Source organism: Pyrus communis, chromosome 9 (assembly GCF_963583255.1).
Source record: "Pyrus communis chromosome 9, drPyrComm1.1, whole genome shotgun sequence".
In the NCBI taxonomy this organism is placed as follows: Eukaryota; Viridiplantae; Streptophyta; class Magnoliopsida; order Rosales; family Rosaceae; genus Pyrus; species Pyrus communis.
In genome coordinates this window covers 10,730,939-10,750,486 of record NC_084811.1, presented here as the reverse complement: position 1 = coordinate 10,750,486, position 19,548 = coordinate 10,730,939, and the positions used below count along the sequence as shown (strand labels likewise).

The following is a 19,548-nucleotide window of genomic DNA, read 5'->3' as shown; positions in this document are numbered from 1 at the left end:
AACAAAAATAAGTTTGAGAAGATATTACTGGTGGACATGCATATATATGCTAATCCGTCGACTTACATTCCTACAAGGCTACAACCTGAGATAAGGTGCTACTGCCGTTAGTAGAGAAATCACAGGTTGTGTGGATATATGATTTCAATATATGGAGCCATATTTTTTAAACTTATGTGTGTTACTGTCACATCCATTAAATTTACTTATCTGATGTGCATGTGTTCTTCTTGTCAGGTCATCACGTTCTCCTTAGCCATATATGAACGGGTAGAGGTATTATGTACAGTGGGGGACACCACATACAATACTTTTGAGTGCAACACTTCATGCTTAGAGATACTGTGGGTTTTGATTGGTAATAACTAAATTGATACACTGATTTCTTTTTCTTTTCTACCTTTCGGAAAACGATAATAATTATGCAAACCTTCACATGGATTGATACTTGTATTTGAAATTTGATTGTTATGAGATATATATATATATATATATATATATATGTATATGTATATGTATTTATGGTTTTTCATACTTGTATTGAAATTATTGTATTTGGGACTCGTCGTAATGATAGCTAGGGTTTCATAAATACTTAACATCGTTGTATTTCAAGATGATTGGAACAGTTCCATGTGAGTTGATGACTCTCAACTGTTGATACATGTGAAATTGAGAAATTCAATACATGGACGGCTAGAATCACCCAATCAAACATAAGCGACAGTATATAAGTGTAGTACGTACATATTTAAATATAACCCAAACATCTATTCAAGAATCAAACCTAAGGTAACTTCATCCATAGTTAATTCACTAGCTGGCTAGTGTAACCATTTATGCATTTGGAGCCAATCTTTACGACGTAGAATATAACGAATAGAAATGTACCTAGGGCTTTTATATGTATGAAATGAATACAGTGAAATTTAGCAAAGCGTAGATCTACTACCATGTTTAGTCTTGTAGCAGTCTTTTGTCACTGTCGATTCTAGCTTCAACGGGGAGAGAAAAAGGGTACAAATGTAACGTCAAGTCAGATTGTAGATTGAGACATATTTTGATTAATTACCTCCCCCATTGGAGCGAAAAACCCTTTACATCCCCATTTGTCTATCCGGCACAATAAGGGAGCTAATTAATAGCTTCTCATTGAAGACGCTCTTACTTTTGAAGTTCGAACAACATTAAGTGAACATGGAGCGATCGTCCAACACTGCCAGAACCACTTAAACCTAACGCTGAAATGAGCTAGCACTATCAGTCACTATAAATGAGACGTTTTGAATATATATGTTTGGTCACTACCAGTTCAACAGTATTCATAATTCATTGAGGGTGACTTTGTTTACCCAGCAATGATATTCCAGTACAAGGAAATATGCTCAAGTCAATTAATTAAATTTGTAAAGAGTACAGCTTCTCCACTTGTAGGAATGGGTGTCAATTTCATGCATGCATGTATTGTGTTTCTTAAGTATCATTCGCTCTTTTATATGTTAACCTTTTTCTTCTTGCCGCTATAAGGACTTGAATGGGTGTTTCGAGCGTGTATTGAGTTGTCGTCCGCTCATATTATAGTATGCAGATCAGCAGCGTCAGTTAGAAGTGTCACTCAAAAATCCAATAAAAATACGTGGGTAAAATGAAGGGAAAAAAAGGAGGAGGAAACAGCAGAATTGCTTCCGAAGAGGAAGCATGGGAAGGAATTAATGGGAAGTTATGGGAGAAGGTTGAAGGTGGAACTTGGAAAATGAAGTGCCAGGGGTGACAGCTAAGAAGAGCTGGCGAATACACGCGCATGGGGGAGCTGAGCCTCAGTGAGTGAGTGAGAGAGAGAGAGAGAGAGAGAGACCAACTAAATCATTGCTATTCAAAAAATATGGCATGTCGGCTGCAATGCATAAAAGTTATATGATGTTTTGGAGTATAGAATATTATTAATTTTTTAACTATTAAATTTTAATTTTTGTATTTTTAAACAGTTTCCAATGGTTAAAACACTTGAAATATCTCAAATACTTTGAGACACCTCGCAATGGTAATGCATATGATATGAGTTGAGTTCCTTCTGACCGATCGGAAATCTCTCTCGATCGATCGACCGGTTCTCAGCCCTCACCCACCCGTGAGAAGCTTAGGGTTTAGGCCATCTTCTGCCCAACCTCATGTGCACTACGTACATACATCGTTTTGCTAAGCTCCCCCATCATATCAGCTTTCTCTACGACCGTATAAGATCCCACCATCTTCATGCATGCATGCATGCTTCAATTTCCATATATATACATGATATGATATGATGCATCATTATGTGATGTTTGTTTTCATTTTTCAATACAAGAAGTTTGTCCTTGATATTTAAACTTTAGTCCAACAAAGTGAAAGTTATTCTGCCAGTTGATAGTTATTGGCCATCTTCTTCTTTTTTATTTTTTTATTTTTTTTGTTTTCTTACAAAGAAACATAGAAATAAGGTCAATCTTGTACTAGCTTACATCTTAACCCAAAAACGATTTTCTATCCAATTTCATGTCAAATGTTTTTTGTTTATTTATCCACGAGAAAAAAGCTGGTACAATTTGTACTTCATAGGCTCGGCCCCTAGTTAGTCCTATTTAGTGAGTAAGGATCCTTGCCGGATCCTCTTTATGAGAATCCGAAGGTCCTCAAATCACATTTGTTCATCGTATATCGTACGGTAAAAAATTATTGTAAATATTTTTATTAAAAATTGAATATAAACAGTACCTGACGAAAACTGACCACCCAATGTATGATAAATAGACGTGATTGGAGAATCTTCAGGATCCTCTCTCATATTTAGTTAGCTTAGCAAATAATAAAAGATGGTTTTAATATTTAAAGCATCCCATAGAGAGAGAGAGAGAGAGAGAGAGAGTTACATGCAAAGGGTGACTTCACAACCTTTGTGTTTTGAATCAATAATATATTGTTATGTGAAAAGATACACACATGTCATTCTATTATTGATCTGAGATCCTGTCACTGAAAAAGAAGTATGCATCATTGAACAAGGAGTAATTAGTAGATGATTTATCTTAACTTGCTTTAACTAATTTAAGCTTCTAAAGATAGTTTCAAAGTCTTGGACAAATGGAAGTTGATTTATTATTTCTTCTTTTCGTTATATGAAAAGAAAAGGAAGTACATCGACCAAAAAAAGAAAGAAAAGGAAATTAAAAGTTATAGCTGGATATGAAGAGATATGAAAATTTGGAATGACATTTGACAGGTGGAATAGTCAAGGATATTAACTCCTCTTTCACTCTTTCTCCATCAATGATCTGCACAAGTGTTGGCAGTTTGTGTCAAAATGATTTGTACAAAAGAGGTACTCTTTCTTTCAAACCAACCTAGCACAGCAAAGTTTTGTCTCTGGGAGGATGAATCAGTGGGCTGGCACTCAATCATCTCTCAGCAAATCAACTTCGAAGTTCAGACATTTGAACCCACTCCAAATCACCACCACAGAATCCACCATGCACAAAGCTTCACCATTTCACAATTGCTTGCAATTTTCAAGCTATATTTAATGAAGGATTGATTCAAAGTGGTCTACCCTAAGCTGCTTGTATAGTTGTCTGTACTCCACAATAGGTCGAGCCGTAGAGGATAATCAGATATATGGATACCTAGAAAGTGTCTGGCTAATCTCTAAACTTGTTAGAACACATAAAATGGCTAAGATAACAAATGTTTGTGTTGTCGAACTAATGATAGATAATGGTTGATACAGTATGATAAAGTAATAGAGAAACTGAATGACATACCTTAAGCTACACTAACAATCTGAAATCTACTAGAAATCGAGATAAGTTTACCCTAACAACCTAAGGGTTACTTATAGGTGCTTCTTAGCCCTAAACTTTATAGTAGAACAAATAGAAAACAAATTAAACAAATAATGAAAAACCAAAAAGTCCTAAAATCTTATAATCCCTATAGGGATAGTAAATTATGAAGGAATCGAAAAAAAAATCCCCATACCTCAGCACCCGAGTCTTCTTCACCTCGCACCCGGCGTCTTCTATTCGAAATGGTGGGTCATGGGTCTTGTTGCTAACTTTTACACTTTTTCAATTGTTCTTCGATCATTTCAGTCATTTGTTTTACATCAATAGTCTTTGCCAAATTAATATTGTTAGACAAGATAAAGGGCTTATGTGGTCAGAAATATGGACGTTATATTTTGACAAAGATTCAATGCAATAATTTATATTCATAGTATGATAACTTATTTTGTAAAATTAAGTTAAATCGCATTTTTATATATATATTAATTATTGATCATCTATTCATGATTTCTGAAGAGAGGAACCTTAAAATTGATCCTTTTGTTTGGTGAGCAAATGGAGAATGTTGAAAGAATCGAGAACAAGACTTTTTTTCTCCATACTAGACTGAAAATGTGACTCCCATCTTATGCTCTGCAAACACAGCAGGATACATCCATCCATCCTCTTCGATACTCTCTTACTCATAACCCATCTCTTCTGCTTAATGCTTATAAGGCCAGACTACACTCCAGAGATTCGTAAAAACTTATCCAAATCTAAACTGCAGGCTAAGGGTTTTAAGGCTGCAGAGCAACGATGTTGTACGGATAGTACATGCATGCATGCATACTACAAAATTATATATACCGATAACTTAATTTAAGTGTTCAGTTTTAAAAAGCAGCAAAATGCTGCCGATGACATTATCGATCAAATCTTATATGACATTAGTGACCAGTGGAGAAGTAGAATATATTTAAAAAAGGAAAAAATAAAATAGAAAGACAAAAAGTAGATCATGTCCTAGCTCATATTACACCCAATGTGATTCCAGCCAAACATGTGCCGGCCAACTTTTCAATATCAAATAATTTAATTTTTATTTAGCTGACTTATTATCCTCAAATCACACACTAATCAAGCAAAGTTAGAGATAAAATAGTTTCTTGTGTTACAGCTAAAAGAATGCTTCTTTTACTAAAATACACAAATGGCACATGATCTACTGAAAATTTTATTAAATTTTAGAATACCTTGTATTCTGGAGTTTTTAATCATTAAATTTTAATTACTATAACTTCGATTAAAATTTTAACAATTTAAACTCCAAAATATAAAGAAACTCGAGTACTCCAAAACACATAAAAATTCCCACAATCTAATCCATTGTTTATGAAGAATTACAAATGAAACATCATGGTGCAGATGGGTTTTTAGTTTCAGCAGATTTATATATTAAATTTAGAAAAATAATAATAATTTTTTAATTGGAGAACAAGTAAGTGGGATCGCCACTTTGTCCAAGAAGCTTATCCCAACCTACTTTCATATCTTATCTTTAACTCTCACCATTTGTGGGGTCTTGACTTTGAGAACTCCAAAAAATCACTCTCAAGCACCATGCTTTCTTGTGAAGAACAGAAGGGGAAAAGGTCTGCTGCCAAATGTGCCATGTTTTATAGATTATAATCTTTGAGTTGATATGCATGTTCGTACAATTTCGTATCAAGGTGCATGACTATAAAGTGTAGGGTACAGCACGGTACAGCAAAGCATATACCGTTACATTTATATGATCACACTAGCTACTTAATTCGCATATTGTCAATAATGTATCGATAATATGTCAATAAAATTTGTTGATTATCAGTAATCTGTAACACTTATAGATAACTTAGTAATTATTGACATAATATATATTATTTTGATCTATTACCAGTACTCCAAAATAATTATTTTATATCTTTTTCTTCTCTTTTATGTGCAATAAAAATAATTGAAGAACGACTTTTTAGAATGCAAATAACAAATCCAGTTGATTATAGCAAATATGAAAATTTGAAAGAAAAAAAAAACATGTTGCCCCATGATATTGATCACAATTATCGCATCGCAGCTTTCCTCATATCTAACCTATCATTTCAACCCTTTAATGCTCCAAAATAGTGCTTCCTCTCCCACACCTATATATACCTGTCATCTTTGTACTAACACTACCACCTCCCTCTCTCTCTCTCTCTCTCTCTCTCTCTCTCTCTTATTGTTTGTGTGGGTATAAATAGCTAAAAATAAAATAAAATAAAAAAAGAATGATGAAGGGGAAGTTTGTAAGGGTGTGTGCTAACAAGTGGAGGAAGATGGGGAGTAAAGAGAGCATACCTTCTTCCTCATGCTGTGAAAACTGCTGCCAATGGGCTCTCTGGCCTTCCATGCAAGAAGAAAACTCAATCCCCAAAGATGTCCCAAAGGGTCACTTAGTAATCTATGTTGGTCAAAACCACAAGAGGTTTGTGATCAAAATCACCGTGCTTAACCACCCTCTGTTCAAGGCATTGCTCGATCAAGCTCGAGAAGAATACGATTACAATGCTGATTCGAAGCTCTACATCCCGTGCGACGAGAGCCTCTTCCTCGACGTTGTTCGCTGCGCTAGCTCGCCGGATGACCATCGAAGGATTCCTCTGTGTCTTTGAGAATTCAAGTGAATGTACTAACAGAGAACACTGTGGTATTTAATTGATTCATGATAAATCGGGAGAGAGATATAGCCTTATTTTATATATGTAGAATTCCAAGTGATTAATATTATCCTAATTTGTAGAGTTCTTCTTCCTCTTGCTGTTTTTATAGGCTTGGAATTTGATGTGTGAAACATAACTGGAGTGGTCCAGACTCCAAACTATGTATATCAGCACCAAAATTGGAAGCAGAGTACTGGACCACTGCTCAAAATTTATGAGCTAAACTCCCACTTCGAAATCCATTAATATGACAATTCTATGGGAAAATAGTAATCAACACTCCAAATTAGTCATCTCTTAGGCTTCATTGACAAAGTGTTTTAGACCCCCTCCTGCCTCTGTAGTTCATTGTTTCACTAGTTATTCCTCTGGTTAGCAGTGTGGGATCTACAGATCTAGTGAGACCATACAGTCATTGTTTTGTATTTAGGGCTGCAGAATTCTCCAAACTCTGACAAAAAATTTAATAAAAATAAATTATAATTCCCAAAATCCTGGCTTCCAAGTTTTCCAACCAAGGTCTTGTTGCCAGCAAGTGGTCCCTTACCATAGCGGTCAAAAGGATTTGTATCCTTGTATGGTGGTGTGGGTTTGAACTCCATCGGCTCTCTAATCTAACAAATCTATTGTTTGACCCAAAAAAAAAAAAAAAAAAAAAAAAAGCCAAACTAAGGTCTTGTAACCATGAAATTCCAAAAAGGAATGCTGCCAAGTAGGAAATGCACAAATAAGCTAAGGACAATTTAAAATTTCAAAGCACCGCAATGATCAGATTGCATTCGAACTTCTCGACATCTTAGAAAAGACTGTCCAACAAACCGATTCGAAATCTTGCTTCTCCTAAGAAAGCTGCAATAGTTAGTACCTTGAAATTTCAGAGACCTCATAAAACGATTAGACTTGCCCTCTTCAACGCCAGTGTCTTTTTCTACATAAAACTGGCATTAGAATCCTCGAATTATATTCCGACCGAAAAAGAAGAAAAGAAACTTCAAGTTATACGATCATAAACTATTTTCACCTACATTTCGAGCACCAGACCTCTCAACTGTTTAACTCAACTCATTGCTGTTTTTGAGCGACTTAAACTGCATGCCGAATTCGCATAGCCTTGACATATGCAGCTTGAAATAACAAACGAGCACATTCAAGATAGGAAAAATAAGCCTGCAGTGATCTAAAGGATCTAACACCAAAGTCAGGGGTCCTAATCCTATATATATACATATATATATATATATATATATATATATATATATATATATGGCAATATTATCAATGACTCTACACACAAAGCTTTCAGAATGTCATTTTCCACAGCATCCACCATCCCTAAGAAAGTCGCAAGGAAAGCAGGGGAACTCTAATATCTACATATACATGGTGATCTCCAATTGTGGCTGGTCAAGTTTATTCCAGCATGAATTCTCCATCTTTAACAAGACCAGAAATGAATCCTTGCATCTTATCAAAATTTTCACTGCTTAAATACTTCTCAGAGTAAAAATACATTAAACCAACAATTGGCACGTCCGACACAAACCCTATTCAATCAGTATAAACCATATCAAAAGTACATAGTATTCAGAGTCTACCGCTGAAAAAGGTCCTCGATAACTTATACGCATTTCATATGATTGTTGTAGCAAACTAACCCTAGACTCATCTACCTGCACAGCATACCTCAAGAATACCCAAAGATATACACTCCCAAAGGTCATCTACTTTTCTCATCACATTTGTATTACAGCAAGAGAAACATTAATACATCCATATATGGTGGTCCATAAAAGTAAATTAAGGCGCATTCAGATATCCTGTGCAATGTGTATAACAAAAATGAAAAAAATGGTATCTTTAAAAAGAATTTCTTCCATAATAAAGCGAAAGAAAGATCAATCTACAACAATCTAAGTCACTCTCACAATGACGACTCTGATTTCTTTCATTATCAACATACAATGCAGAGAATTAAAACAATGATTGCAACGTCATTTACACATGAAGTATTCTTGTGCAAGGCAACACACAGATTGTATACTGCCTTGAGGTAAAGTACATACAACAACATCTGTCTGGCAAACTACACCAAACAATGGCAGTGCGGAATATCAGGGAATCCAAAGCAGGAACAAAGAGCACTGAAAGATTACCAGTAATGTAGTGTTACAATCAAAGTCTGCAAGAAAAACTGCCAGCCAATTACTGCTAAGTATCATCTAAGGCCCTCAATCTAGGGCTCCAATCCTCTCCCCCTGAGAACTAGCATCTCTACTCCTCGTGCTCACTGCAAAGTAAAATATGAGCCAAGCAACCATAAAGTAAACTTCCACAGTCGACTGAAAGAGCTTGGCAAACGATCTTCCACAGATTCGAGTTAAAGCCCATCTTACAGATTCCCCACACAATACAGATTCTAAACACTTAATTTGGATAGCTTGGCTCAACATTGACAACATTAAATGACAGCCTTCCTTGACAATCTCTTTCCCACTCTTCCTTGAATCCACTATGGCAACCCATGCATCGACAGAAAATACGAATGCCACCAATGTATCCAGCAAGTACCACATAAACAAAAACCCAGTAATCTCCTTCTCATAACCTCGAATCCAGGGAGGCATAACCGAAAAAGGCATCAACTTTAACCTGATAAATAGCTTGAAAAAAGAGTACTGGTCCTCAATTTCGCCGAAATACCACAATCCCAGAAGCTGAGTGAGAGCATCTCTCACCGCCCACCTCATGAGAATGAACCCAGAGAGCCTCTTGATGCCCAATCTGGACCCATCCCAAACCAGACCAATAAACGAAGTAAACCGCCCGATCAGATCATTCACAACTGTGGTAAAAACAATGCCAAGAACCCATGAATACGTTACAAGAAACCCTAGAATTACCCAACCGTAAGCTGCAGATAAGAAACTCACAACGAAGAACAACGTCGCCACGTCCTGGCGACCTAGCTCCAATCCCTTGATGAAGAATTGCAAATCGACAGCCCGATCGTCCATTTCGTCATCGCCCCCTTTCTCTTCTCGGTCATTGCTATCTCCGTCGCTATCTCTGTCTCTAGCACTATCATCGGATAAGGTGAATTTCTCGGCCTTGAACGTGAGGCTGGAGCGCATGATCTCAGAAACCCTAGTCCCGTAAGTTCCATTAAACCCTAATTTGGAGGTGGAGTGAGAGGAGGAGGAGAAAATGAGGATGGGGGCGATCCGATTGGAGCCGAAAAGGGATCGGGCGTCGTCGTCATCACCGGAGAAGAAATCCTCGTCTAAGGTTCCGACCCGGGTGAGGTGGAGAACTGGGCGGTGTCGGCGGCGGAGAGTTATCGGAGAAGGGGGCTCGGCCTGAGATCGGGGAGACCGGTGGTTGGGATTTCCGGCTCCAGCGAGGTCGAGGCGGGAGAGGAGGGATTTGAGAGAAGGGTCGCGGTCGACGAAGGTTGTGAGGAGGTGGGTCCCATTTTCGACGACCGTACGGAAGGAGAAGATGAGGAGGGAGAGGAAGACGAAGGTGAAGAGGTTGCCGGCGAACGACGTCGTGGCTTGTCGGAGGAGCTGGGAGGTGCTGCGGAGGTGGTTCAACCGTGGATGCTGATCGCTCATCGCGGGTTTTGTTTCCAGTATTTCTCGGCGTTTTTATTTTTTGTTTTTGTTGTTCGTTGTCGCGGCGGTGACTCGGTGAGCAAAAAGAGAGCGGGGCGATTGGTGTGTTTTACAACACTGATGCAAACGCGTCCTGATGTAGATGGCGTTATACGCGCTACAAAATGGAAAATTTTATTTTAATCCTTGGAATTAAAATCTATTGATGTAAAAATTAAAATTGACTGTAAAAGATTTTTTGTTGTAACAATATTTCCTAACTTTTTGGACGACGATTATTGGGTTTAGTTGGTAAACTTTTGATGGAGTTGTATTGCCATTTGGGAATTGGGAGAGAGAAACATAGAATTTTGTGCTTTTCTTTCTAGTTACAGATTTAAATCTTTGGACTTAATGGAGAGAATTTCCATTAAGTTTCTGAAACATGGCAGCCATGGTTCCCAGGTCAGCTAGAAAATCGACTACAATTTTGGGAAGAAGATTGAAAGGCCGAGCTTTTGGATTCATCGGGCAGGGCGTGAGTGAGGAAGAGAGAAAAATAAATAAATAAATAAATATTTGAAGTTTTCAGTTATGTTAATTTTGTTCAAGTAGCTGATGCTAAAAAAACTGTAATGAAAACTCAAAAAACAACTCCGACGTCGTCTAAGTTCAAACTCATGGTAGCCTTCACAATACCATGCCTAGATTGCAGACAATTTCACAACTGTAGTCCCTCTAAGGGTTTTATTTCAACCTCTGTTAACAAAAAAATTTATCGAAAATTGATACAAACTTATTCTGCAAAAAATGGTCGAAAATTAGACCTGACATTTTCTTACACAACCCGTTAACACGACACGAAAATAACGGGTTTCCGGCCAACACGATAACTAATCGGGTCATTATCGGGTCACACGATAATAACCCGTTAATAACGGATTCTTAACAGGTTTACACGAGAGTGACACGTGGATAACATGTTTCGACACAATAAGAAAAAAGTTATTTTGATGATTTTAATTTTTCAAACTACTAAAAAAAAAACTTACTATAAACTACAATAGATATAATGAATATGTATATATTGTTTATTAATTATTATTCTATATAGATTTTAAAAATTAAAATTTATTTATTTATTTTTATAGTATATTATAAGCAAAGATTGAGATTAAAAATCATAAAACACATTAAAAATAAAAATATCAAGTAATTTAAAAAAAACCAAACACATTAAAAAAAATTATAATAATTAATTTGAGTGTGCAAAAAATATGAAAAAAAATATGCAAACGCTCGTAGTTGCATCCTCTACGCTTTGATGATGGTTATATGATCGTTTGAATTTTTAAAACCATACAAACTCTCATGAATAGTATTTTTAAGGGAGTTCAAAATAAACAAAATTCATAATCATTAATGTATAAGTCTGAAAAATGTGAAAGCATAATAAACGTTTACAATTGCATCCTCAACGCTTAGACAATGGTTACATGGTCGTTTAGATTTTTAAAACCCTTCAAATCTCATGAATAGTGTTTCTTATTTGAGTACAAAATTAATAAAATTAATAATAATTATTGTAGAAGTGTGAAAAATGTAATCACTTGTAATGAAAAGCTTTACAACTTTCATGAATGGGTCAACTTCGAAATTTAGTATGTATATACTAATTTAGTATTATGTTTTACATTTTTGGGGTCAAATTATGTTTTTCATTTTCATTTTTATTGATTTAAAATATATTGTTCTTAACGGGTAATAGGTCGGGCCATATTACCTGATAATATTAACGTGTTGAATTTGGATCGGGTCATATTACCCGTTTACTTTAACGGGTATTACATGAGCTATTGGGTATGACACAAAAATGACACGAACACGAGAAACATGACACGAATGACAAGTCTATCGAAAACGGGTTGAATTGATTCTGTAAAAAATGGTCAAAAATAAGTTGAACTGATTCTGCAAAAATGGTCGAAGACGGGGTTGAACTAATTCTGCAAATCTAATCGAGGACGAATTGAACTCATTCTACAAAAAAAACAGTCAAAGACAGGTTGAATTAATTCAACAAAAATGATTGAGGACGGGGTGAAATGGATTTTGCAAAAATGGTCAAAGACGGGTTGAACTGATTCTGCAAAAAAGGTCGATGACGAATTGAACTGATTCTGCAAAAATGGTCGAAGACAGATTGAATTGACTTTTCATAAATGATTGAAGACGGGTTGAATTGATTCTGTATAAATGATCGAGGACGGATATAACTGATTATACACAAATGATCAAGGACAAGTTGAATGGATTCTGAAAAAATGGTTGAAGACGGGTTGAACTATGCAAAAATGGTCAAAGACAGGTTGAACTATGCTAAAATACTTGAAGACGAGTCAAACTGATTCTGCAAAAATTGTCAAAGACGGGTTGAACTGATTCTGCAAAAATGGTCAAAGAAAGATTGAACTGATTCTGCAAAAATGATCGAGGACGGGCTGAGCTGATTCTGCAAAAATGATCGAGGACGGGTTGAACTAATTCTAGTAATAAACAACACAAATTGATTCTACATATAATTTCAAAACTAATTCTACAGAAATAATCAAGGATAAGTTGAGCTTATGACACATATTAATTTTGTTGGAGTTGTAAGAGTTGGATTCTATTAATAGTCCTAAAGCCATAGGGGTATGTGTGACATCCCACATCGCCCAGGGAGTGATCCTTAATTTTCATTTTATTTGTTATACTATATTTTGTTGTAGACATTTAGCTACACTAATTTTTTTATATAATATATCCGATACAAATTTTATTCTTCATTTATGTACATGAATTCATTTAATGTATTTCGATTTATATGTCGATACAGACATTTTGGTACAATACGTTAAAAATACATTTCGATACATACATTTTAGTGTAGGAAATTCTACACTAAGGAGGTGGAAAAGTGGGTTAAGCCTCACAATGGCTAGCAATAATGTGTTTAGTATTATACATTTTGGTACATACATTTTGGAGGAATTAGGATTCCCTACATTTTTTTTCAACAAGTTTAGACTAAACATTTGTTCCTCTAGAATTCCCTAAATTTCACCTTGAATTTTTTTTCTCCAACATTAATTAGAAAATTAATTTTTCCTTTTCTAGGAATGAAATTGTATATCCTAAATGAAAATTTGTTCGATTAAATCGTAATCTAGCGTTTTTCGATTTAAAGAATTGAGGGCCTAATGTTCCTAAAGTTTTAATTGCATAACGAAACCAAACCAAACAAAATTATTTGGTGGTTGTACTAATGCTATTGCGATTAGGCATCAAGCACGATTATGCTGCACACCAAAAAAATTGGTGTAATTTTATCAAGTCTCAATTAAAGACAAATGACAAATAGTTGAGATGATTAATTTTGTACTCAGTGAATATGACCCACTTCGAGATTCTACTTATTCTTGCTATAAATTTAAAATCATCTAATTTCATTATTAGTGGTTGAGTTTTATGTCCTACATTTTTTTAGACTTAGCAAGAAGTTATTGGTTGAGTTATCTCCCAATAGCTTGTTCTTTTATTTTATTTTATTTTGTTTCGGCACTTATATTATGTTGATTGCAATTTTGTCTATTTCATTTCTTGTCATTGTTATAAATTCATTAACCCAATGAGAAGCTCTTACTTTCTCTGAGTTGTATCACACAATCATAGAAGTAATGTACGCTTATTTTGTCATAAACCAGAAGTTCATTGATCAAATGATGACCTGACTATCATGGTCATTCATGATCCTCAACGATGTGTCGAATTATTACAAGTTTGTACAAACATATTTTGAGTTCTCAGCACAGTGCATTGTGCACATCCTTGCAAGGATTGCTCACGCAAAAAATTGGTTCTTATACCATCTAAATTGACCTTGAATCCCTTTATTTATTCTCAACAATTTATAAGTGTATTTGTGAGCTTATTCAACATCATATTGTGGACTGTAATCAATGACCTATTTATGTCAACAAGACAGTCATTCTATTATTTGCTTGCTATTATAAGCACAATTCCCAAATTTTGTAGGCTATTTCATGCTACTTTGAAGAGTTTTGAGCACACAAATTTTCATGGTTTACCAGAAGTTTAAGCATTTTATTCATTGTTAATTTCTGCTTGGGTGATACATCTTGATCACCCCTTGGTGTGAACGTATCGGTGAATAAAAATAAAACAATTCAAATCGTTTTGAGTGGGAAACAACTCTACCCACATGGGAATGCCTTCTCTTTTTGGAATTTCTCTTTTTGGGAATATTGCACAACAGTCTCTCTTTTTGGTTTTTTTCTTTGGTTTTCTCTTCCAACTGTAAAGATAGCCTTTTGGTTTTTATCAACGGCCACAATACTCCAAGAAAATGAACAATATTTTTTATTTATTTATATTTGTCTCTACATTTAGAGATTATACCAGAAGGACCTTCTATTGTAGACAATATTCTTTTAGAGTATTCCTTTAGGGACCCGAATATTCCCATAAAATCTCTAAATGAGTCCTCAAAGTTGATGGTGACAGTCCTTAAATAGGGACTCCAATTGAATATGCCCTTTTAAATGCAATGACATGCGAATGTGATCATACCTTTAATTTCATATCAAGCTCGTTCTTGAATTTTATCTTGAATTGCCACTGCCAATGCAATAACAAATTGGTGTGTGGTTTTATAAGTCAAGTATGCCAATTTACCATTAGTCCAAACCTATTACCAAAGCTGTAGACCAATTTATCTGGTTCGCAAACTTTCTCAAGTCATTTTTTCCGTTGAATTTTCCAATGTCTTATGTCACTGATATAATCAATGATTTCACAGCACACAACCAAAGTGGAACTCAAACCTCTGATCCCACTTGTTATGCAAAAGTGATAATGTGATGGATATATTTAATGTTGATGCACAAAATTGAGTCGACTTTGGCAAACTGTAAATCAAACAAATACACAAGAATGTATAGTGATTCACCTTGAGTTTGGGCTACATCCACGTTGGTGTAGTTTCATATTCCACTATTTAATGTAGGTTAAATTGTACGTGGAGACTTCTTGTCTTTGAGAGAGTGAAGTGGCTAAAGGTTGGAATGAGAGGCTCTCCTAGAAAGAGTGTGGGAGCCTTTTTATAGGACAACCGTTTCCCTGCCCTTTTATATGATTTACAAAGAAGAAAACAAAAAAGTGCTCAAGTTCTCACAAACACGAGTCCCAAATACACTCAAATTCGCGCACACAAATGAGCCAACAAGATATTGAAAGAAAAATGTTTGGGAAACCATCTTTTTAAACCACATTTTATAAATCACATGACATGACAATAAAGACTTCATGGTTTAAAGAATTTAGAAAAGAAGACCGACCGTCCGCAATCATATCATGCGGGTTACATTTCTTCACCTTCAAAGATTTTGCAAACCATAGAGGTCGACGAGAACCACCCCACCCCCGCCCCCCCCCCCCCCCCCCCCCCCCCCCCCCCCCCCCCCCCCCCCCCCGCGGCCGCCGCCACACAGCACCGTTCAAACAATCAAAGTTCCCTTAGAAAGTATGTCTTTGGTTGGACGACTTCCAATTCGAACTATTTGAACCATCTGGTTGAACCATCTATGACCAACATCAGATGTTCAAACCTGCTACTGGACAGACATCAAGCAGAACTGCAAAACTACATTTAATTTTCTACTAACACTATTTGACATGTATAAACTTTTAAGTTTTAACCCCCCTTGTTCAAAGGGGGTGCGGGATCAAAATCCGATTCCAAATAAGCAAATACAACGATTGAACCTTGGCAATCAATAGACTTCCTCAGCAATCAAAATTTAAATAATACTTAGTAGAGAACAAGGGGAATGAATGACTTAATTGAAATCAGGCTTCTCTGGGTAGGTGCAGCCAGACCTCTGGATAACAACATTTGCAGCATAGTTGCCAGCTTTCACGCAGTCTTCGATGGCTTTCTCTTGAACCAACTGAGATAGAAAACCTCCAACAAATGCATCCCCTAGATCAAAAATAATACAATAGATTAGTAAGTAACTCGCAATGGACCGTTTCCATTTGTTGGTGTGTTACTAGATGTTTTCAAATGTATTAATTTTATCATACCCGCTACAAATTGTCACAGAAGACATACCTGCTCCATTGGTATCGACCAATTTCTCTTTGGGCAACTTGTCCACTGGGAAATTTTTCACTTTGCCATCCTCAGCAACAACTACAGGATCTGCGCCCTGAGTAATAACAGTAATCCTCTTGTGTGTCCCTGATGCTTTGGGCCATTGGGAGATCTTTAGAGCTATTTGCTCGACATCATCAGTCTGTGAATTCAATCAGTCAAAATAAATAACAACATATGAATGTAAACCATTTCCAAAACATAAAATAACAGTAATCCTCATGTGGTAATAGGCTTTGTTACCTCCCAGCCACGAACTTTCGAGAAGGTTCTTGCTTCCGTCTCATTTCCAAAAACATAGTCCACATACCTACATTTCAATAAGGAAAGGCATGCCCTACATAAGTATGTACTTATTACTTGATTATTATGCCCAAAACAAAATGAAAAACTTACGGCAAAGCTTTCTCCTGAGCATCCTTGAAAAACTCACAGATAAATGGAGCAGAAAGGTTCATTGAGAAAACCTGCAGTTAAAGGGAATTCTCAAGACTCTGTCTAGCAAACGCTGTTGAAAGCAGCAAATAAGACGACAATTCGAAGAAATAACATTTTAAATACCTTGTTATTTGCAGCAGCATGTTCAGCAACAAGCTGGATGGAGTCCGGGGATACAGTTAGAAAAAAACCAGCAATGTAGATGTACTTGGCCTTCTCAACTGTCCAAACAAGAATCAGTGAATCAAGTCATAAGAATGAAGCAATTTACTACATAAATGAAGTACAAGCCTAAACACAGCTTGAAAGAGTACCCAGTGCCCAATTTTCGGGTTTCTTTAAATGCTCAAATTTGTAGCAGTTAGCAGCTGACAAATTGGCAATAAGGGACCTACATATACACACCGTAGAATTGTTGTCAGTCCAATAGGTTGAGAATTATGAGTGTATATTTCAAATTATATCAACAGTTAACGGATGACTGGCAAATTGGAAGGCAAAATTTGAAATTTCAAAAAATGCTTGATATAAACTGACCTTTCACCACCAACAACACAGACAGCACAAGTTCCCGTTGGGGCAGTCTCATCCTCATAATAGTGAACCTGATTAAGAAAAGCAACTGGTGTAGCGATATTGGGCAGTAAAGGTGGAAATGCAATTTAGAAGGAAAAACACTACTTTACTTTTTCAATCCACAACTTAAAAGAACATATAAAATATAAAATCCGTCATTTTTGTTATGGCTGACAAAAATTCCTATCTTTGTGTGCCTACATAATAATATATTATATAACGAATAAAGCAAGAGCGATACAAGAAGAAACTTACATTAACACCAGCAAGTTTTGAGTTCTTCTTCATCTCTTCACCATACTTGTCCTTTCCAATGGAACCCATATAACTTGTTGCACCAGGTATTTGAAGCATCCACTGCAAAAGGTAGAGAGATATACGCTCAATGGTGATACCAATTGATTAAGGATAAAAATGATCAAATGAGAAATTCATCAAGCACCTGAGCAACTCGAATGGAATTCTGAGTAGCACCTGCATAATTCAAAAGTTAAACTCAACTTATTGTCATAGTAATCACAAATTTAGCACATCTACAACAATATTTATTTGAAAACCAGACAATATACAATCAGCGTTCTACCTCCAGCAATGTACTCCACGTTGTACTTGGAAGACATTTCGTCGTACCTGAGACAAACATTAATGTTGGTCAAGATTTCATCCAGTAAAAACTATGTTTAGCCACAAACAATTGTTTCGCGGTCAGACAGAAGCGTGGAGGACTTATCTTCATTAATGGAACTACATCTATTTGACAACACCGTGTATGAACATAATCCTTTTATGGTTGTTACTCAGATAAATTAGGCATTAAACTTTAACACATTTTAAAGTGTCGGTGCAGTTTAACCAAAAGCACAATCCAATATCCAATATCCCTCACTTTGAACTGGAGATTAAGTAAAAAAAAAAACAATTACCCACAAGACCTCTACAGACTCGTATTTATGCAAGAAAAGTACAAATTCGAAAGGTGAAAACTAAATCACTTACATGGGCAGGTGCTTGTCCTCTGCAAGAATCGCATTGTTGGGCTTGAGGTCATATCTGTGACACAAAAAGCAAACAAAATCAATCCCACCACACCAAATTATGCGTTCTTGTAGCTTACAGTACACTTGAGCTAGAAAGCCCAAATATTGCTTAGGCAATAGATCAAACATCTGGCGGTCAACATAAAGCTTCATGCATCAGAGTTTTGCGCAAAAGAAAGAAAAAAAGAGCAAAAGGGGTTTGAGAGAATGCGACGTACTTCTGCAAGAACTCCTCGTCGACGACGGCGGAGATGTCTAGCAGTGGGTTGCCCATCCCCAACAGAATTCCCTCGGACGCCATTGACAGAGAGAGAGAGCTGGAGCTTAAGAAACAGTAGCAATTACAAAGATGGAGAAATCAGATCAGATCTATGGAGGTTGGTATCGGGATAGAACCAAATGTGTATGTTTATAGCTACGAGTGGCTGTGGCTTCGGTGCTGCGGTGAAGTAGGTAAGTGGGTTCTCTCGCAATTTTACCAAACCCAGTGGGCTCATTTGGGAAAGCGAAAAAGGTTAATCCCGCTCTCTGTAGTCAATGGTGTTTTAATCTTATGAAATATCTTCGTCACTTAGTACTACGATCTAATATTATTCTTTTTCGTTTGTAAAGAAGAGGCATTAAGTTTGATTCTCGTTAAAGGCGAATTTGAACCATATTATTGCTAGCACATTATAAGGCTAAGCCCACCTCCTTAGTATATATAATATTGTTTGTTAAAAAAAACAAAAAACTTATGAAACATCCCCAATTATGTTTTTATTCTTTTTTTTTCAAGTTTAGGTGCTACCAAATAATACTTAGTATAGTAGTATTTCTCTTTTTAATGTTGAATATAACTCAAATTTGAGTCACCGCTCTCTATGACCAAGAAAAGTATGAGACATAATTAGAAGAGAATGTTTTTTGGAATTGTACTGTCACTATTCATCTCTCAAGGAGGAACTTATAAGATGGTACAATCATATCAATAAGGAAAGAACTAATTTACATGAAATCATGCTAAACTAAGAATTCCGAGATTATAGGAATATACAAAAGTAAACACTCCCCCTCAAGTTGGTGAATATATGTTGCACATGTCCAACTTGTGTAATAAAACTTGAAAACTTATGACTTCAAACAGTCTTTGTGAAAATATCTGCT

General features: G+C 36.0%; 3 protein-coding genes across 3 annotated transcripts; 1 reads left to right on the top strand and 2 right to left on the bottom strand.

The window, feature by feature from the left end:
- Window positions 1-6,157: 6,157 nt before the first annotated feature.
- On the top strand, window positions 6,158-6,562 carry LOC137744372 (indole-3-acetic acid-induced protein ARG7). Its single transcript, XM_068484202.1, has one exon. It carries the CDS (start codon window positions 6,158-6,160, stop codon window positions 6,491-6,493), a length of 336 nt encoding a protein of 111 aa, XP_068340303.1. The 3' UTR covers window positions 6,494-6,562.
- A 1,906-nt stretch (window positions 6,563-8,468) lies between these two features.
- LOC137745288 (uncharacterized) lies at window positions 8,469-10,235 on the bottom strand. Its single transcript, XM_068485220.1, has one exon. It carries the CDS (start codon window positions 10,153-10,155, stop codon window positions 8,770-8,772), a length of 1,386 nt encoding a protein of 461 aa, XP_068341321.1. The 5' UTR covers window positions 10,156-10,235; the 3' UTR covers window positions 8,469-8,769.
- Window positions 10,236-15,843: 5,608 nt separating this feature from the next.
- On the bottom strand, window positions 15,844-18,870 carry LOC137745212 (adenosine kinase 2-like). Its single transcript, XM_068485128.1, has 12 exons — window positions 18,621-18,870; window positions 18,362-18,415; window positions 17,949-17,995; window positions 17,808-17,839; window positions 17,621-17,722; window positions 17,327-17,394; window positions 17,104-17,180; window positions 16,913-17,010; window positions 16,748-16,818; window positions 16,595-16,661; window positions 16,310-16,493; window positions 15,844-16,177 (listed from the first exon to the last, which is right to left on the bottom strand). Exons 1-12 carry the CDS (start codon window positions 18,701-18,703, stop codon window positions 16,035-16,037), a joined length of 1,026 nt encoding a protein of 341 aa, XP_068341229.1. The 5' UTR covers window positions 18,704-18,870; the 3' UTR covers window positions 15,844-16,034.
- Between the last annotated feature and the right edge of the window lie 678 nt (window positions 18,871-19,548).